This window comes from Stegodyphus dumicola, chromosome X1 (genome assembly GCF_044657685.1).
Source record: "Stegodyphus dumicola isolate Sdum_Otavi_A_Nest chromosome X1, ASM4465768v1".
Classification (NCBI taxonomy): Eukaryota; Metazoa; Arthropoda; class Arachnida; order Araneae; family Eresidae; genus Stegodyphus; species Stegodyphus dumicola.
Genome location: NC_140780.1, coordinates 236,327,056 through 236,352,545, shown reverse-complemented (window position 1 = coordinate 236,352,545; position 25,490 = coordinate 236,327,056). Strand labels below are relative to the sequence as shown.

The 25,490-nt window shown below is 34.2% G+C and overlaps 2 protein-coding genes across 2 annotated transcripts in view; one reads left to right on the top strand and one right to left on the bottom strand.

The window, feature by feature from the left end:
- The window catches only part of LOC118204545 (uncharacterized), a 29,373-nt gene extending 28,478 nt beyond the window's left edge, over window positions 1-895 (bottom strand). Inside the window, exon 1 of the mRNA XM_085807185.1 lies at window positions 465-895. The gene's annotated coding sequence lies outside the window, so the exon portion shown is untranslated. The remainder of the gene's footprint in view (window positions 1-464) is intronic.
- LOC118199728 (potassium channel subfamily K member 1-like) overlaps window positions 1-25,490 on the top strand; it is a 124,635-nt gene that overhangs the window by 88,879 nt on the left and 10,266 nt on the right. Inside the window, exons 2-4 of the mRNA XM_085807184.1 lie at window positions 8,160-8,300; window positions 14,335-14,546; window positions 17,410-17,596. Of these exons, the coding sequence (XP_085663310.1) occupies window positions 8,160-8,300; window positions 14,335-14,546; window positions 17,410-17,596 (540 nt within the window). The remainder of the gene's footprint in view (window positions 1-8,159; window positions 8,301-14,334; window positions 14,547-17,409; window positions 17,597-25,490) is intronic.

The window sequence follows — 25,490 nt, the reverse complement described above, 5'->3', positions numbered from 1 at the left end:
AGAAAGTACTTTGAAACTATAATTATTTATTTTAATTAAGAAAAAAATTCACGAGAACTTTCAGATATTTTAGTACATTGCTTTATGATATGTTGCACAGCACAAAACTTTTTTTTATGATTTCGTATAATTCACGATAACAGTTTCACCTGCTACGTAGCCTTCCAAAAATACAGTATACCAGGTCTTAAAATTTCATGAAGATAAAAAAAATGTATATCTATGCAACAGAATTCTGATTATTCGAGCCTCTATGAGCCAAAGCAAACCCGTAAACGTAACCTCTGTCTGCAAATAAAATCGACGCTAAACTAAAGGTTTCTACGTTCCTAATTTTAAATATACTGTGTTATACGAGTAGTTCAATGCAACAAATGTACGATTTTCGTACTGAACTAAATATTAACATCGAATACATGAGTATAAACATGAAAATGTTCTATGATAAAAAAATAATTACTTACCTCGAATAACACGTCTTAGTTCAAACAGGAAGCGCGAAAGTAGGATCGAAGCATACAGCACGAACAGAAATAGTGAAAGGAAACCTCAAGTGGAACGGGGTATGAACACCAGAGTATCTCGGCAGAAGACCTACCCCTTGTAGAATAAATTAGACGTTTCGATTTTCATTAAAAAATAACCTGAGTATTAACCTCGAACGATACTATGAAAAAACTAATTTTGATAAAGCTGAAAGTAATTTAAGATGAAAAATTAAGCTAATAAAAATAAGAAAATAATTAAAATTTCAAAGTTTAAATTATGAGAAATTTAAGGATGTAAAAACTAATAGCTGCAGGCCAGAAAGCCGTCGTGCTGGTGAGCAAGATACATGTAGAATGCTGCAATTCAAAAGTCCATGAGAAGTAGAAGATAATGAAAAAATGGCTCAGCGTCTTTCTCTATAGGTCTTGGTCAGGATCCACGAGAACCAATCAGAAAGCGCCGTGAGTGAAACTATTCCCCTCTAGCGGCCGTTACTGAACTGAAAAGAATGCACTAAAGACTTCTAGCATGTGTCTCCATGTTGCAATCACGTTGCTGATTCGGTATGACATCAGAGCAGCTCGAGCACTATCGTCAATAGATAAACGTGTACATGAAACCGGATTACAACACAAACAGGACGAAGCATGTGTCTCCATGTTGCAATCACGTTGCTGATTTGGTATGACATCAGAGCAGCGCGAGCACTATCGTCAATAGATAAACGTGTACATGAAACCGGATTACAACACAAACAGGATGAAGCATGTGCATGTGGCAATCCAGAGTTGGCTGTGGGCAATCCGGGATGACGTCACGAACAGGATGCAACGTGCTCATGCTTAAACCACATGGTTGCTGACGTAACAACCTAATGTGCTCCTCAGCAGATCCCTCCCCTCCGTGAGCCTCAGAGCCTCATGGCTCCAAACCAACGTATTCTACCTACTCATGAATATGTTCGTCATTTAAAACCCTTCTGTAATTGAAAATATATGACTACGACCAACGATTGCGATATAGGTTGGGTAAGGGGAAGAAGTTGATTATGTATACATATATATTTCATACATATTATGTTTTTACATTTTGCATTACAATTGAATCTTTACTTTGTGTTTATACTTTTTTTGCAAAGGAACAAAGTATCACTTTAGCTCATAAGCTATAGCTTGAAGTATTTACTTTTTAATTTTATTTCAAATTTTGCAGCTCAATGCGCAAAATTCTTGACCTCACAGGTCCTTTTTAGTTTAGTTAATATGCCTTTCTTACATTATGTATACATATATATATATAGACCAAAAAAAGTAAAAGAATTTACACACGTTTGGTAATGTCGATTGCAATAAAAAAGAAAGGAGCACAACTAGATGTTATAGCAGTCCCATAAACAAAATTTCGACGTTCTACGACTAATCGTTTTTGAGTTATGCAAGGTATATACAAACATACGTACAGATATCACAAAAAAAATCCCTTCTGAATCCATTTTAAATCTCTTTTACAATCCGTTTTGGAAAAAGGAGTCCTTTATTTTCTCCGTTATTGGTGTTGTAGTTGCTAATGCTCACTTGACTGTTACATAATCAGCCCAAACCCACAAAATTCCTCTTGGCAAGGAACGCAAGTTTACCCCAGCCGTTGGCAACAGCTTTGAGCACCTTACAGGTGACAGTGCGATTTAGCTCAGTTCCGCCACCAAATTTGACGAACAGCACCCCGGAGGGGGGGGGACGGGTCCGAGGGTCTTTCACCCCTCTTTCCCCACCATCAACCTCTCGGGAGATTTTTCGGCTCGCCGCATATTTAGAGTGCCCTCATACTGCACGGACAGTATGCATTTACATTCATGGCTTCTCTGGGATTCGAACCCGGGCCCTTCGGCATGGCAATCAGCGACGCTAACCACTATACCGGCTGGACGGCTATTTTGTCCGTACGTACAGGTACAGTAGAAGCTAGGCTAACATCTCTGTTGTACCACAGATAATTGAGGTACTGCTGGACCTAGCTTTCCGCCCAAAGTTTGGGAAAGAACACTCGGGGGGGGGACGGTCCAAGGATTTCTCGACCCTTCTCCCCTACCGTCAACCTCTGGAGAGGATTTTCGGCTGGCCATGTATTTTGAGTCCATCCATGCCGCGCGGACACTATACGCGTATAAACATCCATTCCTTGTACGGGATTCGAACCCGGGCCCAACGGTACTGCAGTTAATGTCACTAACTACTATACTTGCAGGGCAGCTTTCCGTACTTAGATCTTACGCAAAAAATCGTCCATATAGATTTGCGAACGGTCAAAATGTATATTTCTGTTGAAATGCGTTACCCGAAATTTTTCACGATTTTCAGTACTTTCTTTACTTCCTTTACTTCGTACAAGGAAGTAAAAATCAGTTTATAATTCGCCAGTACGTTTTAGAAAGCGCTCGAGCCTCACGATGCCTAAGTCAATGCATTGAAAATGAGGCACTGAATTAACTGATTTTGCGCACACATGCATGTTTTGCGATAAAAACGTTGAATAATTTTTTTTTGGAGATTTAGAACAATTCGAAAAATTAGAACATGAATTATATAGTCTACAAATATCAGAAAAACTTGAAAAAAAAGCATGTCAGGAATGCGGGTGTTGTATGTAGATATTAATCTATTTTCTCTCATTAGCGTAAATAAATAAAAATTGCAAATTTATAAATGTCGTCAAACGAACCAATATTATCACTGAATTATTTATAGAGAGAAACACGTAAAGATAAAATATAAAACTAGGCAAATGAACTAGCTCAGGTCCTACCTAGAGCTTAAAACATACGCTAGTTTAAGGTTGTTTATCTACCTATTTTACATTAAGTTCTGCAATTAAGTTAGAAAAATGATGTGGGAAATTGAAAAATAACAGTTCTCTTGCAAATGAAAAGCATAAAGCAAACTCTAGTATTCTCCATACCATTTAATATAAAAAAGAATTTAAGGCACGCGCAAGAGCTTAATATGTATGAAGATAAAAAATTATAATGTGAAAGAAATTACATTCACAAGATTCATCTTGACAAAAAATTACAAAATACCTTCCAAAAGTGAAAAACCTGCATTGTATTAATATTATTATTATTATTGTGAAGCCGAAAACATTTTTATTCTCATAGCTGCTAATAGTTTCCCGCTAGACTGTCATGAAAAAAGCATTAGCTAGCAAGCAACCAAAACCTTACATCTATTCTTTAGCTATTACAATCTCTCTCTTCATTTATCGTAGGTTTCTTGGAGTAAACGAGAAGAGTAGAACATCCGTAAATATTCTGGTCGCTACTAAAGAATGCAGTATTTAATACTAATAAAAATAAAGTTGACCATGACATAAAAAGTTTTACACATCAAAGGGAGTTATTCTGAAATATGTTTCAATATACATAAATATGTAACTCGTATTTAAAAAAAGGATTATGACAAAATAAATAATAAATAAATAAAAGAGGAAAAGTACATCCGTGTCCAGAAGTTAATTATGAACATTTTTAAGCAAAGTCATCACCGCAGAGTCTACCGAATTTTTTTCTGATTTGAATAATTAAAATATACAAAGTTGAAAATCAAGTATATGCAAGTTTCTGATTCTTGCAATTTAGAGGACACGTGGTTATTCAAAAGTAGATGAAAAGGAAATTAGCACTAACGAAGTTCGTTTGTCAATAATTCTGAACGTGAAAGAATGAATATATAAACGTGAAATTTTCGACTACTGAAATGCGTCATCTGAGAGACTGGATTTCGGAATCCCTTAAAATGCTGTCCACAAGTTTGGACAGCGTTCCAGGTAACTGAAATATGTTCTAGACGCACTGCAGGAGGTCTCATTGTATCTACGACTGTAAAAGAAAACCGAAAATTATCTGTGATAATTAAATGCAGTCGATGCTACTGGACTAACCAACTTGCAAGCCGCCTGTACTGTTGCATAAGAATCTATACCGCCAAGCTCTTACTCGATATTTGACTTCCATATCGATTTGCGTAATTCAAAGATCATCGAACAGAGTGGACAAAATATCTCTCTACGCTATAATAATGTACAATATTCACTCGTGATATGCTGTTTCGGAACAGCAATCGGATGTAGGACAAATAACCCTCTTCTACGAACATGGAATAACTTGTATAGAAGCTTAGGACCCATAGGAGGTAAGTTATGCAAAATCAATTAATTTTCACATAAGGACCTTTCGCCCATCCTGTAGAAGGTGTTTGCTTTGCTGCAGATCCACAGAAACAGATGCATTAAAATGGTCCAATATCTTGTTCATCGATGGAGTCAATTCAGTCTTCAACCGGTATTCCAGACGTCAGGCATCGTTTTATCTGGCATGAAAGATACACAACATGCCAGCAGGAAATTATACAATAAACGTATGTATGTTGTATTGTTGGGTGATGGCGCGGGGCTGCAACATGATTAATGGACGTAACTACTGAGTTTAAAAGTACTTGAGAATGACACTTGATGAGCTGTTGTTTCGCCCAACTTCGTCTTGCCAAACATCATTTGAAATGAAGTGACTTCACTGAAATTCAAAGCTCTTTAAAGAAACGCGCATAAAAATGTAGCCATAGTTCTACATTGACAGGAAAAGCCACCTAAAATACTCAATTAACTGCATTTTCTGAAGGAATTCAAGCCAATGCATAATATTATTAACATAGGGTGGGAAGGAAGCTTTTGCGATATACAGTAAGACCCCGCTTAACGCTGTTTCGTTTAGCGCTGTTTCGGTTTAACGCTCTTTTATTTGAATTGTGGGATTCCCCGAAATTGCAAGCAGCGTTAGGCTTTCCAATATCCGAAGCATTTATCTGTGTTTCTTCTTTCCTGCGGTGTTATACGAACGTATTTTTTACCGCTTGAAGTTATTGTGAGTATAAATTTATATAACTATTGATATAGTGACAAATATTATGATTTTTAGTTTTTATCATGGATGATAATAAAAATAACGAAAATAAAGCAACAAGAAAAAGAATTTCACTAGAAACTAAAATGCAGGTGTTTAGAAGGCTAGATACTGGTGGACGTCAATCTCAAATTGGTGCTGCATTGAATTTGGCAACTTCAACAATAAAGACTATTCTTAAAAATAAAGAAAAAATACTGTCATCGGCAAATGCAACTACGACAAGCTCTGCAACTAGAATTATCCGTTCTAGAAATAATAAAATAGAGGAAATGGAAAAACGACTTTCTATATAGATTGACGACGAAATTTAACGCAATATGCCATTAAGCCAATCTATTATAATGGAAAAAGCAAGAAGACTTTTTAATTACATTCAGGTTGAGGCAAGTGATACAAATGAAACTTTCTTGCAAGTCGAGGATGGTTTAATAGATTTAAGCATCGAAATAATCTTCATAACGTACAGATTACAGGAGAAGCAGCAAGTGGTGATACGAAACCGGCGGCTGAATTCCCAGCGACATTAAAAACAATAATTGAGCGAGGAAACTATCCTCCAGAATTGGTTTTTAATTTTGATGAAACAGGTCTATTTTGGAAAAGAATGCCAAAACGAACATTTCTATCCCGTGAAGAAAAACGCGCACCAGGATTTAAAGCTGCAAAAAATCGCTTAACACTTCTACTGGGTGGTAATGCAAGCGGAGATTTCAAATTAAAACTACTACATGTTTACCATTCGAAAAACCCAAAAGTGATGAAAGGAATATCCAAATCAACTTTACCTGTAATTTTGGAGTCTAATAAAAAATCATAGATAACTACGATCATTTTCCAGAATTGGTTCACTGAATATTTTTGCCCGTCTGTTAAACGCTATTGCGAAATTAAAAAACTTGAATCAAGAGCACTACTTTTAATTAATAATGCTCCAAGCCACTCAACGAATTCATCTGACTTAATAACATGAATTCCAGTCGAAGTGGTTTTCATGCCGCCTAACACGACTGCCTTAATCCAACTAATGGATCAAGGCGTTAATATCAAATTTTAAGGCTTATTACCTGTGACGAATATTTAGACAGATGTTTGAAAAAATAGACAGAGAAGAGAAACAATCAATGAGAAAGTTTTGGAAGAACTACAATATCATGAATGCTGCAGAAAACATAAATCTTCAAATTTTAAGGCTTATTACCTGTGACGAATATTTAGACAGATGTTTGAAAAAATAGACAGAGAAGAGAAACAATCAATGAGAAAGTTTTGGAAGAACTACAATATCATGAATGCTGCAGAAAACATAAATCTTCAAATTTTAAGGCTTATTACCCGTGACGAATATTTAGACAGATGTTTGAAAAAATAGACAGAGAAGAGAAACAATCAATGAGATAGTTTTGGTGTTGGTGTGTATTTAATTATGGCAAAGCACACTAGGGCTATCTGCCTAAGGGGAGGGATGCCTTCGTGGAGGACTTTCTAAGGGAAACTGGCTCGTATACACGTTACACATGGGGAAAACCACGAAAACACCCATGCAGCCAGCCCGTTCGCGGGATTCGAACTTCGGACCGAACTACCAATGTTCAGCGACTTTACCGCTCGGCCGCGAGAAAGTTTTGGAAAAGCTACACTATCATGAATGCTGTAGAAAACATAAATCTTTCTGGGAATGAGGTAACAGAAAAATGTTTGAAAGGGGTGTGGAAGAACATTTGGCTAGATCTAAGCAAGGGCGGTGACACTGGACACTCTGTCGATATGAATGAAATAGTGGAATTAGCGAAACAAATAGGTTTAGATGAAGTAAATGTGGAAGATGTCGAAGAAATAGTGCAAGAAAACAGCAGCATGTCTTTCTAATGATGACCTTGAGCGAGGAAGGAAATAGCGGGCCAAGAAGAACACAATATTGAAAGTTGTGTTTCTGAAGAAGAGCAAAAAGAACTTTCGACAGCGTTTCTAAAAAAACCAGTTTGACCACTATAACAGAAATCATGGACCAATTTATTGAAAATGACCCAAATTTTGACAGGAGTTCAAAGGTAAGATGGGGTGTTATGAATGCCTTATCCACTTACCAACAACTTCTGATACAGCGCAAAAGGGAAACGCAAATTACATTAGATACCTTCTTGATAAAAAGGCAGAAAATGGGAAATACAAAAGAGACTGAATGATTTGAAATGTAAACATACTGATTTAGAATTTTATTTATTTTTATATGTATATTCGTTTATTATGTTTCTACATTTGTAAGAAATACATTTTTGTTTTATTGTTATAAAAACATAATTAATAAATTTAATGGTAAAATACCTGACCAATTTTCTCCCCATCTTCCCCTAATCCCATTATTTACATGATGAGATAAACTCGTTTAAAGCTGTTTCATATTACGCTCTACTTTGATGGAACGTATACCCCGCGTTAAGCGGGGTCTTACTGTATATACAAGAAAACTCTCCTTCTCATTAAGCTTTGTTAAAAAAAGGGGGAAATTTTTTTATACATATCCAAGACAAAAATTTATAATTTTATCCTCACAGGATATCTACATTTCTTTCAAAGTAATTAGAGAAATTCAGTTTTACATATCGAAACATTTTAATTAAGGACTACACTAGAGAATAATTTATGAAACATTTTGCATCATGTGAATGTTAAACATTAGCTTTACACGTCTTTCTTAGTGTTTAAACTTTTTCAGATGCTGCTCTCGAGGACTTCATTAAAGAAATAATTGCTGCAAACAACAGAGGTGTATCTGCTGTTGGAAATGTTACCATGGAACCGAACTGGAGCTTTGGTCAATCGATATTCTTCTCTAGTACGGTCATTACCACGATAGGTAAGACTTTTATATTTTTTCAAAATTATTTTAACATTCTTATTAGTATACCTTGATAGGAATTAAAGAACACACACACAAAGTTGTATCACGCTTGAAAATGTACAAATATAATTTTCAAAAAGAATTTCATCTCAATAAATTTTAAAGATCATGATTCAGACAAGAATTGATTGAAAAGAGTAATATTTTTGGAGGAAGAAAAATCATTCGGTTATTTTTCGTTTGAAACATTGCTTAATTTTAAGCTACATCAGAGTTATTTGTTAACCAGGGCATAGTCGGCATATAACCCTCATTCACTTCGCGAAGGATTTTTTTTAAAGAAAACTGGCTCATATTATGTTACACGTGGGGAAAATCACGAAGGCGCCCACTGCAGCCAGCCCGTTCGCTCGAATTCAAACTTTAAAATCTTCAGAAAACGCTTTGTTGAATACTGATTCTCAAAGAGCAGCTTGAATAATTAGTAATCGTTTACATCAAATAGTAGTGAACATTTTCGTTTAAAATTAACGCTAAACTAACATTGAAATTTACCGATTATAAAAATTTGTGTTAGTACTAATCTCCTCGATTTTTTCTTCCTGTTGGTGGCCGCTGAGCTTTGGTAAGCCTACCTAAGTTCGAATCCAGGACAGCACTCTAACTTCAGGGTTTTTTTTCGGGTTTTCCCCACGGGTTATGTAAAAACGAGACAGGTTTCCTTGGGAAGTCTGCTGGAAGGAATCCTTCGTTTTAAACATACATCTCTCTTGTGTTTTTTAATATCCAAACAATCTGCCCCAGTATATGAAATAAAATGCAGATCATTTTGGCTAAGTTCTTCAGATCAGAGAAGCTTTCACATTCAAAGTACTTAAATGAAATACAGTTTGAATTTACAACTAGAAAATAATGAATATTTCCTATGTGTGCGTCTGGTTATGGATACCCATAACGTGCTAAGCCTATTTTTTTTTTTTTTTAACCATAGCAGCCATATTTGTTTACATTTGAAACTTAGCAGAATAGTCAATTCAGTCTTTCTGCACCTTCAGTGTCTTTTTGCCGAGTGGGACCAAAACGAAACTTTTAGTTTTGTGCACCAAAAAGTCTTCCTTCTTCCCTGCTAGCCGAATTGCTTGTTTTTTCGTAGAAAATGTAATTTTAATTGTAACACAAAACTGTATTTGATGTTTTATATTATTGTTTTAACTGTATTTGATGTTTTATATTTTTCTATATCTTTCAGTTTTTTATGAAGATATTTTGAGTTTTTATGTATTTTTGCCTTGCCGCGAAGTGAGAACTGAAGTAATTGAATGAGAAATATATCTTTAATGAAAGTCGAGGAAATAATTTCAAATGAAATGCATAAAAAAACTGCGTATAATTTAATATTCCGTACAAGGAAGTCATGTGGTGTACACATCAGATTTGTTTCTTGACAGAACGAGAAAAATACAATAAGGGGTAAAAGATTTTATAAAACAAGCTTTTATTTAAAATTCATAAAATAATTAGAGGACTAAACGGAGAAAAATTATTTATCATGTAGTAACAACAAGAAGGAGAGATTAAATAATTTTCTCTTCAAAATTCACCTACAAATTTATATGATTTTACAAAAACGTTCTACCTTATTTCATTTTCATCCTAAAAGGATGAAATGACACTTTGTTGGCCGTAAAACTGTTTTTCAATAATGAAAAACTACTATTTTAGTTCCAATGGTTCTATTGCGTCAAATGGTCGAAAACGGTCAGCGATTTCTAAAAATTTGCCAAAAAGTCAGAAATGATATTACAAATTTAATTCTAACTTCATACAAAAGATTACTTTTTCGCTCTGTCTCGTGGTGCAAACAGTAAAATTCTGAAAATTTTAGAATGTTTGTTAAATAAAAAAATGTGCAAAAGATCTCTTAATATTAAATTACAATGTCTAAATAAAATTTTGAAAAACATATTACTGCACTAGATTGAATTATCCCCCACAGTAAGTGTGTGTACATAATTTGAGCTGGATAGTTTATTACGAAATACGTCAAACATTCGGTGACCAATTTTGACCATAGCGACAAACACCATAAGCTAGTAAAAAAAAAAGCTTATAGAAACGTGGCTAGTTTTAAGAAATTCTAAAAATGCATCGAATTAATAGTTTTATCATTCTTGCTTTAAAAGAATGGGCAAAGTTTGTTTTATAACGTTTGAAAATTTTAAATCTTTGTAACGGATACATTTTTGGACGTTAGGATTTTAAAATCCCATAAAAAATATAATATTACCGATCAGAAGAAAAATCTACTTTTGAAATGAAATGCTGAAAAATTTTGTATAACCTTTTAAGAAACTGAAAAATTCTAAAACAGCGTTTTAGATTTCACTGCAATGACTAATCAATGCTTAAACACTGATCAATCCTTAAACTCTGTTATTTTTTAGATTAATAAAATAAAATGGATAGTAAATGTAAAGAAATCTATAGACAAGCAATAAAGAACTATGTGAAGTAATGACATCATAACAATGGAAGTTTGTTTCCAAGCGATGGCCATGGAACAGATTTTTCTCCCTTTCTGCTTCAGACTGCAACAAATTTTTTTAAAATGTAGAAAATCGCCCATTTAATATTTTATTTTATCATTCTTATTTTATTAGAAGGCAAAGAGTTTCTTTTATAATCTGTGAATTTAAAATTTTGTAACCGATGTTTAAATATTGAAAAATAATAAAATAAATTTAAATTTAAAATCATAGACATCAAATAGTCGAAAAAATCCAGTGATTTCCAAAAATTTGTCAAAAAATTAACAATTATGTTTAGAAGTTTCATACAAATTTCATTTTAAAGAGTCCCCCCCCCCCCCGTCTCTTCGATGGCGCAAACCAAATTCCTGAGATTTTTTTAGCTCGTTCGTTAAGCGAAAATATGAGCGAAAAACTATCTCAACATTATATTTAACAAAAATCAATATCAAATTTTGAAAAAAAAAAAAAAAAAAAAAAGGTGGGGGAGATTTGTTTAAAAAAAACTATAAACTTCTGACCATAGCGACAAGCACCAAGAGTGAAACAAACAAAACCTTATAATAAACTGAAAATTCGCGGTATCTGTTTAATTTGTATTTAAGTAAAAGTGTTCTTTTTATGTTTTTATTAGAATATATTCACCAGCAGTTTGATTTTTAAGTAGAGATCTATCAGAATCTATAGCCTCTTACAGACTATACTTTTCGCTCAAAACTTTTACCTAAAGTAATTCAATTCTAACTGCTTAGAGTTGTTCATAGAAATATATACTATATGAACAGGAATTGCTGGTCATTTTAAAAAATTTTTTTAGTTATCGACAGAAATGTAATGATTACATAAAATAGAGGAGAGGGGGATGTGTGCTTTATCCTGTTAAGTCTTAGAAAAGACTAACTAAATCCTTATTTTATATCACTTAGATCCAGTGTTCTTCTAGGCACGCAAATTCTACTGCGCAACTATCACTCTCAGTACTCAATAATAAACTCCGCAGAAAAATACGCTAATGAATAACGTAAACAAAATCTACATAAGGGCAAACGAGAATAAAAGCGGTTTAGATTAGGTATTCCTTATTTTCGCCCCTGAGAAAGCAATTCTGCTATACAACACATAGTTCACTTCTGGTTCCTCCAATGACCGAATGGTTAATTAACCCGTATGTTCGTTTTATTTAGCCATTGCTTACTCTGATTTAATTCATTCCTTCTTAATGATGATGTGGAGGTACTTGTTTAATTAATCAAAGGTACTCCGTAACCCAACCGTGGACCAATGACCAACAGCCTTAGTCATTGGTCCGAATGGTTAGGCCCGCTGAATACATGTAATTCGATTCAAGTTCAAATCTAGGCAAAAAGTGCTGACTGTATGGGTGTTCTTCGTGCTTTTCCCATGTGGAACGTGAATAAGAGCCAATTTCCCTTAGAAAATCGTCCCCGAAAACATCCCTCCCCTTAAGCAGATAGTCCTTGTGCGCTTTGCCATATCCAAGCTCACTTTCGATTACAAAAGGTAACAAGTATTTTCTTTATATTTTCTACCGACAGCTTATGTTATCTACTCGTGAAGATATGTTTGAGACAGGACAATGATCATTCAGTATCTATCGATGTAGCAAGAGCACATTTGAAACGTGATCCAACCATGGGACTCATAGCAAATATCAACCATGCTTTGACAGTATAAAACTTTAGAAATACTGCTAATTATCTGAAAATTGTGGTTTTCACTAACAAGACTTTCTCCCAATATTTCTTTAAAACTACACTCTCTTCATCAGAAATACTAGACATGTTTTACATCATATCATACGCATAGAAGACTTCAGCTCCAGATTATGTTCCTGCAAAGAAGCTACTCATGCTGGCATCTGAGAGAAATGTGAAAATATGAATGCAAGATTGTTCTTTACAGAATGCCTGTCCGAATAACTCTTGAGTACTTGTAATGGAACATAAATTCTCTTCCTCAAAAGAGCCGATGACTTCCATGATTTTGTCAAAATATTCAAAATAATAACAAGTTGGACATGAACATGTTCAGAACTGGCCTGGAGGCATCGGTATAAGTTATTTAAGAAAGTTTTTTTTTTCGTTTTTTTACATTTGAAGTAAGTTTTTCAATATCCTGGAGCAATTCACGACCTGTTTCTGAAATCCCGTGCAGCATGTCAAACGCAAAATTTCGCTAAACAAGACATTTGTGCCTTACCTACCTTTTTCATATATGAAGCTGTATCAGTCAAAAAGAGTTTCATAACATCTGCTGTCAGCAGAAAACTTTTCAATGGTTTAGGATGCATTGTCTCAATTATTATATTACATACCAATCTGCCCGCAGCATCAGTTATTTCATCTATTGGAAATGAAAATATTGCTGTCACCAACCGCTCTTCGGATATTCTTAACTGCACCAATGTAAGCAGGATCTACACTGATGCAAGGGCAGTTTCTCATTTCATATAAATTTCCTAAATTCTTTTTAAGTATAGAATTTTTCACTTTCAAATCGGATGCCGTCCGATACAAAAATATTGCACACAAATCATGCATAAACTGATTGTAGTTTCTACTGCAAACATTGGTGCAAACAAGTTGTGTCGTTTTATCGGTACTGCATTTCTTGCTAATGTTTTATCACAAAATGATGCTTTTCAGCACAAAAAGGTTTTTTGGTAAACTTTGCAAATCTACACTGATTAATCTATTGTCAAGGTGTCCGTTCTAAAATTAGTCATTTTCCTCTTCAACGAAAGCCCTGTTTTAGGCTTGGCAGCGTAACGCATAAGACGACACAAAGAGACAAACGAAACTGACAGAAGAAATTTCGTCAGAATCCAGCCTTACCCTGTATAGTTCTTACCCCCTTCTAGAAATTCGTCCTGCTTGATTGTTCAACAATACAGCCCCCCCCACACACACATAGAGCAACGTTTTAATCTTTTACTTTTTTATCTGTATTATTATACTATCGCTATTTATACTTACTACTATCGCTATTGACTTGAATTATGTGACGTTTCAACTAAGACATAATATTTTGAAAGCTAGTAAGTCACAGAACTCATAATACTGTTGAAGCCCTCTCATCTCAGTGATTTTTATACAACACTGTTTAAGTTACATAATCGAATGTGCTAAGGAAAACTAAATATTAAATCTCGAAAAAAATTTAATGTAAAAATATGTGACAAATTAATATACAATTGAACGTTTCTCTTTAACGGATACTAAAGGTTCCATGGGGTGTCATGAACTGCTCACTAATGGGGAATGTTCGCTAAATTGAAATGTCCGTTAATAATGGAAGTTCTACTATATATGCTTTTAATATAATTTTTCTTATATTATATTCTTTCGGGTGCAATATAAAAGAAAAAAAAAAGTTATATAATATATGAGAAAATTCTAACATTATTTTATTTCTTTTATTTTTATCTAGCTATATTGAGAAATTATTAATCTAGCTATATTGAGAAAATGTCATTTATGTATTATGCATTTTACTTTTAGGTTACGGCCATGTGGCTCCATTATCGGAAGGAGGCAAGATTTTTTGTATCGTTTATGCTCTCATTGGAATTCCACTTACTTTAATTCTACTTACGGCATATGTAGAAAGGCTACTTATTCCTACAACGCTTTTTCTTCAGTTTCTGAATTCCAGACTGGGCCATTTGTACCAACCATTTCACATTCGAATTGGTCACTTAACCTGCATTGGGGTGAGTACACACACGTCTACAATTTTTAACTTACAGTTGTGCAGCATATAAATACCGTATTGTGTCTCTAGAGACATAATATGCTATTTACATGGTCTTTCTTTTAATTCATTATGAGTTTACGGGCAACGTTTCTTTTCATTCATTACAAGTAACACTAAATGTTGATAAAAAAAGAAACCGGATAAGACCAATCAAATTTTGAAAACTTTCATAAATTAAATCTGTTCTCCATCCCTTTCAAAGCAGTCTTCTTCGGCTTTTATGCATAGGTCACAGCGCTTGCAACCAAATTGAATCTGGAAGCTTTTAGTCGGAATTTTATCTAGCTCGTTGTATAGGTTTACATTTGTTAACCATTTGTCTTATTAACTTTTACTGTCACTTATATTATCGTAGGATCCCACCAAAAGGCAAATTAGCTCATGTATATAAGAATGGAATTTTTGATGTTGAGGAAGAGCTTTTAGTAGCAATCGCTGACCGGCTCAGTGCTGTTTTCACCCAGCTAAATTTACTTCTTTCTTACTTTTCGCTTAGCTAAATCTCTCCTGGTAGTGTTTCCTCACGTGAGTTAAGGGCTTGAGCCACAGCTTCACCACAGCAAAACAGGATATTCACCACAGTGAACATCCTATTTTAAATACTTAAGTTTTACTTTAACTTTTGTGTTCTATTAGTCCAAGCAGTTTAAGTTGTGGCGTCTTCTGTTATTGCACGAGCTGCGTAAATTCTTTGTACTGAAGAATTAATGAAAGGTTTCTTTTAAACCTTCTTCTGTGTCCGGTGTTATTTCACTGGAAGACCAAGACGAGGTGATAAGTCGCTTTACGGTGTACATAAAGCAAAAGAGGTTTACGTAGTTAAGTTCCCTACACGGTTTATGATTTGATTTGAATGCTCTTTAACTGGATCAAAAACAAAGACTCTTCAATTTGAACTTAAGTCTAAGAAACAGAAGAGTGTTGCCAATTCAGCAAACAGGAGGCGGCAAGGATTGTTTCCGCTAGAAACCATTACGTCTTCAGGACGATATATCTTAGTGCCTTGTCCTAGTGAGCAGGTAATTATGATCCTTTTATTTCTGAGAAGTTTTGAGATGACTATCTTCTTTTAGCCACCTCAAAACATCGCAACAAAACGCTTACTTGAATGTTTGACCTGGGGTTATAATTTTTATTGCACAGTCCTCTTCATATAGAAAAATTAATAACGATGTGTTAGCTTTGCTTTGCCTCTCTTATTTTGTGAAATTAGAGATTCTACGCTGTGCTTCAATTGGTAATATTATTTATGAACCAAATTCTCTTCCGTTGTCATGACCATACAGGATGCTTAGTAAATCACAGAGGATGCTAGACACATGTCTATTAATTAAAAGACTTTCAGGGAGTATGATAAATATAGTATAAGCTCTGGAATATATATAAATTCAGAAAAGAAATTAGTTTGAAAGATATTCGGACCAAATTTTAGTAATGAACCAAAATTTGGTTCGGCCTTGTACGGGAGTTTTTTTTTTCCCTTTTCTTTTGGTCAATCTACTATTGTGAAGATTCTGCTAAGAAGAAAATCAGTTGACGTCAATGTCTTTACATCTGAATTCGGCCAAAATATGTGCATGATAACCTGAAGTATAATTATTCGACAATACCTAACCAATAGCAATACGTAACGTATTGCCATTAAGGAATGTCAAATATTGAATACTTATGTCCCAAAAAGGATTTCCTACGTTTTTAATCTTTTTATTTTACTATTCCTGTGCTCGTTTCTTTCACCGAGTTTTTAAACACTGCGCATCATTTTGAAAACTAAAGTGATATGATGTTTAATTTAATAATGTAACATTTGGAGGGGGAAACTGGAAACAAAGAGGAAATGAAAAGTGTTTCATCACTATAAAAATTTATATATTGAGATGACAATGCTTGGGATTTGACATGAGTACGCTGTTTATGGTAGATGCAATCAAAGAACTCACAGCTGATTGCTTATATAAAAATAAATAAACAATCAAAAAATAAAATTATCTGTTTTTTTTTTTTTTTTTTTCAAATTCTTGCTAATTCCTTAGTAACGTGTTTTTCTGTTAGTGTTTTTAACTATTTCATTTTAAATATTAACTTTGAACAGTGTTAAAATTTGCTAAATTCTAGAATGATTTCATAACAGCTTAAAATACTGTCCAGCTGGACGTCTTTTCGAAAAGTTTATAATAGGGGAAGAGCTGTAGAAGACACTCATATCTGTTTCCGGGGTGTTTTTCGTCAAAACTGGTTCCGGAGCTTCCTCTTTCCCCCGGCTGTAATTCTGTCGCTCTCTTTTGTGTAGTCTGGACGACGTTTTCGGATGATGATGAGACAGATGGATTTGGCTATTCCTAAAAAATGCATGGTCCAACCATTTGGAACAACAAGATCATGTTCCAAGGAATAGGATTTGAGCTCGCAAGAAGGGGAAAAAAAAAAAAAAAAAAAAAAAAAAAAAAAAATTGTAGGGTTGCTTTAACGAAATTAACCGCTAAATGAGTCGATTGAAATAAATTCATTGGTGGTTTCTAACTTCAAAATAAAGAGTTAAGAAACTATACAAAAATGAGCAAATATAAATTTAATGATCTAATTATACATTTCTCTTTTATTGAAAGTTTTTCAAACGGCTCCTGGCTACTGCATTTTTTTTAAATTAATTTTATTTACACAATATATTACTTGGCAAATGTACACAGCCAAGTGTTGTACTGTACACAATGCTTTCAGGTTAGCTTAGTCCTAAGTAACACATTACCGAATTCGCTGAGTAAATGTACGGTATTGTAGATGAATTAAAATCTTATAGCATTTCTTTTTATTCTTTCTAGCTCGTTGTTTTTTCATTTTTCTTCCTTATCCCTGCTGGAATCTTCTCATACATAGAGCAAGACTGGAACTACTTAGATGCAATTTATTACTGTTTCATCTCTCTCACAACAACAGGTTTAGGCGATTTAATACCAGGAGATAACCTTCATCAGCAATATCGACCACTCTATAAAGTTTGCACTACAGGTATGTAATGTTTCTAAAAGAAAGAGAATATAATCTTGATTCTGAAGCAAGAATACAGTAATATAAGACTTTTTTTTTTTTTATCTATTTCTATATTGTATAGGTGTCAGTCTTACAGTATATCTTAAATGGCTAACTTTTCATCAATTCTCCGAGAGCGAAATCATGTTTTATACATATTTTCATTATTTAAGAAATATTTATTTGCACACAATTACATGTGTATATAGTATATTTCATCTATTTGTAAACAGTGTAATTGCGCCAATTTTACGTTACTTATTAAATAGCGGAAACATTCATTCATTCTCGGAGAATGAAATCATTTCTTACATTTAAACATTTATTAAGCATTTATAGCTACATAAATATGTGTGGGTGCATTTCATTTATAATTTGTGTATCATTACTTATTTACGTTATGCGTAGAAACAGAAGTAGGCATATGTGATTAATATTAATCTGAGACTCAAATAGCACACCCTTTCAGCGTAGATATAATCAAATTAAAAGGCATCCAGGAAGCATAATAAACCTAATCTATCTTCGGACCATCGTCCTATACCATTTCACTCGTTTCAAATTACAGTGAACGTTGCATAATGCATTGTCCACGACTATTTCCTTAACTGAATTAAATGAATGATAGCATTAAAAGACGAGAAAAAGTATCCTTCAAAATAGCAAATGATTTCAACGAATTTTATATTTTAAATATAACTAGAATATATAAGTGATTCAACAGCATTTTAATTGGGAAAATGAAAAAGTTTGCTTATGAACTGTTCACAATGTCTTTAACGGAAAAATTAATTTAATGAACTGTTCATTACGTTTCTAGAAATTATTTGACCTATGCAGTACACCCAATCTTAATGCACTCATGTCCATAAATTAAGGATAATGCAAAATCAGGCAAAGGAAGAGTTAGAAGCAAAACAAATTTGACTTAAACAAAAGGTAAAGAAAAAAAAAAAAAAAAAGCTATATGTTTGATATTATTAAAGAATTAGCGATTTTTTCTCCCTGGAGCAAATTACAAAAACACCTATTTACAAAAAAAACAATATTACATGGTTGGTATGATTGTTAATACATTGTATGTCTCCCAGACGATGCAATACAGTCCGTACGACGCCTAAGCATGCTCAGTATCAAATTATTGATCTGATCTTGGGTTATATTACACCATTCAAAAAGCAATGCTCTCCAAAGTTCCGGTAGAATGTAGGAGGAGGTTGACGGGCTGCAACTCGTCGGCCAAGCATGTCTCACACGTGCTGTACTGGATTTAAGTCCGGTGAGAATGCTGGCCAGTCCATACGGGTGATACCCTCCGATTGAAGACATTCGCTTACGATGTTTGCACGGTGAGGACGGGCGTTGTCATCCATAAACACAAATTGTGCGCCCATGGCGCCCCGAAACAAACGTACATGTTGTTCCAGAATGACGTCCCGATAGATTTGGCTTGTCATGGTTCCAATTTGAACATGCAGGTAAGTTCTGGAACCCAGAATAATTCCACCCCAAACGAGCACTCCTGCACCACAGTAACGGTGTCGTTCAATGATGTTTTCTTGGTGGTAACGGGTACCTGGAGTTCTCCATATGAAAGTCAGGCGAGAATCAGACTGCAAGCTAAACCTGGACTCGTCGGAAAACATCACACAAGCCCACTGTTGCGGTGTCCACTATGCATGCTCTCTACTCCAGGCTAACCGCAGGCGACAGTGAGTTGCAGAAAGTGGAACGCATCTGACAGGTCTACGAGCATATAGACCAATCTGCCCTAAGCGTCTGTACACGGTCTGCCTTGAAATTGTCATACCAGTGGCTAAACAGAGCTGACGAGACAGGTCTGAGGCTGTGCTCCGCCTGTTTCCTTTGGCAGTAACGGCCAAATACCGGTCCTCATTCGGCGTTGTAACTCTGGGGCGACCTGTGCTGTAACGTCTACTCACATTACCATCATCTTGGAATCGTTGCCAAAGCCTGGAGATGACACTCTGGGCAACTCCAAGTTCGTCTGATACTTCCAGTTGGGTACGTCCACATTCCAGACGGCCGATAATTCTACCACGTCAAAAATCATCCAAATGCATCCTTTGTGTCATAACTATTGGGTTATTGCACTGAAATGCTTATAAAGCGCCTGCGAACAATTTTACTTCTTTGCCTGTATTCCTTATATATCACTCTCGTCATTGTGACGTACCATCGGTGTCATCTGGTTACTTTCTGAAATTTGCATATGATTCTTGAAGATGTGTGTAATGATTTTACAGATGATACATTTATTTTAGAGTTCGATTTCCGCGTGGCTTCGAATTATCCTTAATTTATGGGCATGAGTGTATTTGGATGGAAACCCTCAATGGAAGAAAACTTGCCAATGTAAAATGTTAAATTAGACAAAAAAGCAAACTAAAGAGAATGGCGGATTTTCTTTCTTTCTTTCTTTTTTTTTTTTTTTTTTTTGCTTCCAAAGAAGAGGGGCTTGTGCCGAATCTCCCTCAAAATCGATAGAGTTACTGAAAATCTACGCCAAACTAAGGTGTCTCCCCCCCGCCTAATTTCAAATGATCGACTAAAATAGAAACCAAGTTTTCTGGCGGCTTAATCTCCCTTAGTTGGCAACATTTTCAGTCACTTAATAATTTTTATAATCAATTTTGAACTTATCTGGCGACTTTACTTCAGTTTAAAAAATTTATTAGTCCAAAGGGGCTTTGTCCCTGTAGGACTATTGTTTTCGTTTTGCGATTTTGCGTCGGAACCATATAAACGGCGTATCACTTTTCAAATCGTTGCCACCAAATACTATCGCCCTGTATTATATTTGAAGAAGTTAAATAATGAAGAATCTGCATAAATGTATGTATGTTTTTCGCATTGTGATATAACAACGGTACCTGGAGCCATCCAATTTTGAATGACGTAATCCCACTGCGAATATGGGCATCTGAAAGCCCAAATTTGAAATTTGGAATTTGTTTTATCATCCGATTTCATATTTTGTAAAACTTTAACGAATTTTTGATTAACAAACTGAACGATTTAAAAGCGAGCAATGACAACACTCTACGGGTGGGGGGGGGGAAACCTTTTTATCTCCAGCGCGCTTATTTTAAAATTATTTTGCGACATTGCTGTTGAACTGAATTTTATGCCAGTGGAGTAGCAAGCATAACTGGCGCCCGGGGCAAAATACCTTTTGGGCGCACCCCCCCCAGAAAAAACACAGTGATATGATGAAAATCTTGTTTGGAGACCATTTGGCACCCCTCAGCAAGCGGCGCCCGGGGCATCTTACACCCCCTTGCCCCCTCCCCCTCGCTACACCACTGTTTTATGGTTTAAGTCCAAAGAACATGATATTTAATAAATAAAGGTAACACACAAAACGTTAAAAGAAAAGCCCCTTTGGACGTAATTTAAAATCTGAAACCTTTCAGATTTTTTTTTTTTTCTTTAATATTTTAATCATATTAAAGAAATCATCGATGTATTTCCCATGTTTTTATATATACATGTTTTATTTATGTTACATGTTTATCCCATGTTTTATTTTATATACAGGGGAGGGACTTCGGTAATTCGGTAACAGTGTCTGAATGGTATCATTAATCACGATCACGTTAAACGGCGTCTATTGTAAAGGTCTTCTTTAACTGGACTGCAGACAGACGACAAATTTGGGCAATGTGCACTTTGTGTGTTGAAGACAACGGTGTTTTTCTTGTAATGATTCAGGCACGTTCTCCTTTGTGTTTAGTTTTCGGTATTCGAAATTGAATCTAAAATATTGCTAAGTTCAATTGTGATGATTCTCAATAGTGAATATGTTTGCTCTGAAAAGATATATAGAAATTCTGATTAAAGCTCCGGGAACTAAAAAGGCTTCGGCATTATAATAGTCATGAGGAACTGCATTGTAATAATCATTAGTTTGAGCAATAAATTTCTTCACGAACTTTCCTTCTAAAAAATACCTCACAAGAAGGCGAAGAGCTTTCGAAAGGAATTTTAAGTTAGCTGATAGATGATCTATAAATTCAAGATTAGATATTTGGCTTACTTTCAGTTCAGTTATAGTTATACAAATTAGCTGAATATTGGTAATAAAACTTAGTATAACTCAACAGTTATATAAAGGATACCAATTTCTAGGTAATTGTAAATGCTAATAAACATCTTCGTCACCCTATACTTCTAGATTTAAATGGCACTGAATTCGTATACATGCAACACACGTTTTCTTAAGAACGAAAGAAAGAAACTGCAACAAAATTAAAAGCATATAGGTATGATCATTACAAGTTTCATAGCAAAATTCTAATAGATGTCTTTTCATATACAGATATATTTTTTTAAAAAAAACTGATGATTTCTTTGTAAGATAAATTTGAATTTTATAACAGTTATTTTAGTTTCAATGTATTTTCCTGTCGATTCTTGTTTCCACTTACAACTACCTACCAGAATGAGTTTTTAACTTCGCTTTGAATGCAAATGAGTTAGAAGTAACGTTAATTTAAGGAATGTTTAACTTACTTCGCCAGAGAAAGCTAGAAATTCCGAGTAGCACGTGTTTTCCTTCGGGCTCATACTCTCTTGAAGCTGTTAAGCTCGGCCGTATTTACGTGCCTTTTGATATTCACCGGCTAGTTTAAATTCAGGGCTAACTACGTTAGATAATTGTGTTAGCTTCGACTAAGTCTCTTAGTTAGTTCTTATTTTGAGTTCAAGCCTGAGTGAAGGCTTTGTTGTAAGCCTGAGAATGGCGCCAACTGTTCATCTTATGTGGAGTGAAAAAAGGGTAGTTAACCCTTCTTGAGTCTACGTCTTTATTTGTTTGAGCTCAGCGATAAGTAGCTAACAAGTTCACTAGGTTTCTCAACGTTAATTTTAGTACAAAAAGAGTGAGGAACTCAACATTTTAAATATTAACTATAAAGTAAAAGATTTCAGGTAAATTCTTTTTCCTTCTTATGCTTCAGAGGTCAAAGGTAAATTGTTTCTTAAACCAAACGGTAAAATATATGAATTATAAAAATAATTGCTATGATAAATATAAATTGATATAATACACGCAAATGTAGATAAGAGGTGTTCCGATTAACTTTTAAAATGATCTGTTTAAAAGAGAGCCAGTATAATCATTATTGGAAGATTTATTAATCAACAGTCCCCCCTGAACAGCGAATTATTTTATACCATCAAAGATAAAATGCTATTTTATTATATTAGCTATTTTACTTACTTTTCTATAATACGAAGTCAGTTTGCTACATGCGCCATGAATAGCGTTAAATGGTATAATAAAGAAATGTTCTTAAATGCTCATAGAACAAAAGACTGAAATATAACCGAGACACATTCTTATAAAAAGTATTTCTAAATTAAAATAATGAATTCGTTATCCTCATACAACAATTAATTTACTTAATTTACTAACTGTTAAATTATAAATACTATTTGAATAACAGAAAATTGCAAATATACAATCGTTTTTTTAATTTTAACGTTTTTCTTATCATCATTACAAATTTTCGTATGTTATATTACATTATTTTAACCGTTTCGCTTTTTCCCTATTTTATAATTTTCGTGAAGAATACTTTTTTTTGTGCTTGTTTCCCATTCGGTTTAATATGTCAACAGACCAGAACCGATTTTTAAGTTAGGCCTTAAGCACATGAAATTCTTCAAACATCTCCATTTTTTTTTTTTTTTTTTTGCTTAAATGCAAACATCAGAATATCATTCCTACATTTATGCAACTCAAATTAATTTCAAATCTTCTAAAATTTTACATAAAAACAAATTGCCAAGCCTTCGTCACATTACAAGAAACATGCGTAAACGTTTGTCTAAAATTTAATATAAATGATATTACCTTCATTTGAAAAATTGCTAGTTCTTTAAAATTTTCCTCTTTTCAACATAAATCTTGGTCTAGAACCGAAATCGCTTGTCAACGCCATAAAAATACCTTTGCTTTTAAATTCGAAAAGCTCACAGCCTAGTCGACATGTCTAACGAACCTAACGAAAGGGCATTTGGTTCACACAGATAAGATAAATTGTCGCCTGCATACCCAAAGATGTCCGCAACTAATGCGCGATGATCCTACTCTCCATAAATCTTGGTCTAGAAACGAAATCACTTGTCAACAGCTTAAAAATATCTTTGCTTTTAAATTCCAAAAGCTCACAGCCCAATCGACAAGTCTCACCCATCCTGTCAATCTTCCCATTGTAAATACTAATCCCATTGTTAATATCTCTAAAGTTAATCTTTCAGAGGATCAGATGAAAGTATTAAAGTATAACTTCAACTTTTCAAAGACATATGAAACTTCAGTTCCTCAAATTACTGCTCCTGATGAAAAAGCTTTTAAATTCTCTAAAATTTCAGAAACACAGAAAGATACAATCCGCCACGTAATTACTCATTATTATTATTATTTACGTGTTCCGCCCGAACACACTTCACGGCAGGGAGAGATGTCTTCGTGGAGGAATTTCTCAGGGAAACATTTCTTTTTGTTTTTTGATTAATCAATAAAAATTAAGTTGTTTTCTCTCTTACATTTTCTTTCAACCGGGGGGTAGGGAAGGAGACAGATGTTTGAAATACATAATCGCGTATTTTATATTTGTAGCATAAAAACTTATACTTTCTAAAACTGCATATTTTAATAATTGCAACCTTTTAAATACGTACAAAATTTTTTAAATATTTACGAAATTTAAAATCTAAAACCTTTTAAATTTGCGCGAATTCGAAAAATTTTAGAAGCAGCAGAACAAAAGATGATGATGGGGGAAAATGTCTTCAGAAAAAGAAGAAAAGTTAATCCCATTTCTTTGGTCCGAAAAATTTGAGCAAAGTGGGTTAAAGTTTTCATGCAGTGTTTATCATCCAGATAAAGCATAAAAGTTGTGACAATGCCATGTTTCACTTTAAAAAAATTTTAAGACGTAAGCAATGACAAATCACGTTGCATAAAATTTTAACTGAAATGGAGGCTCAGGGAGTCTCAAGCAGAGTCGATGACTCTAACAGACAAGAGAAAAGATAAAAGAAGATGCGTTAGAAAGACAGCTACTTGATACTTTATAAGAAGGAGAAATCCCGATTCCAAACACATCTCTTCCCTTTCCCTTCTTTGCCATCTTCTACTGCTCTCTGTAAAAGTACCACAAAATTCAGTTAGCCTTTCCTTTATTTTTTCTTTTCAATTTAATGATGTCTTTGGTTTTGTTTTATGAACTTATGCACAAAGTATTGCTGTAAAAGTTTAAATGAGGAATCACTTGTTGTTTAGGAACGGATTAATCTAATTAACATTAATTCCTACGGGAAAATAGTTTTGATTTACGAACATTTCCGATGACGAACGGCCTTCAGGAACGAATTGTATTCCCGAACCGAGGTTTCATGCATTCTTTCAACATTTTAATTTCTCCTTATAGTATTTTACAACCAGTCAAAAGTGAACATTAGCACTTCTAAAGCTGAGATTCTTTTTGTATTGAGTTTCAGATTTATTCAACAACAGCAAATGTTTAGTATGATGAGCTGACAAATTTAAGTTTGATTTTTATTTTAGAAGAGAACCGAAGTATTTTTATGATTTTTGTTTATATTTTTAATTTTTGAAACTAAGGGGGGGGGAAACCTCTTTTTTTTTCGGCATTAGACTGTAATTTGAAGTTTTCAGATAGTAAATTAATTGTTCTTTTTAGATTATTTTCTCAGAAAAACTGATCACATAAGAGGTGGTTGTCCTAGGAAAATGGTTACCGAATTCCCTGAAGGCTTTTATATATAATCTCACGTTATTTTTAAATAACACATAAATAAAAGTTCTGTTGGATAGTTA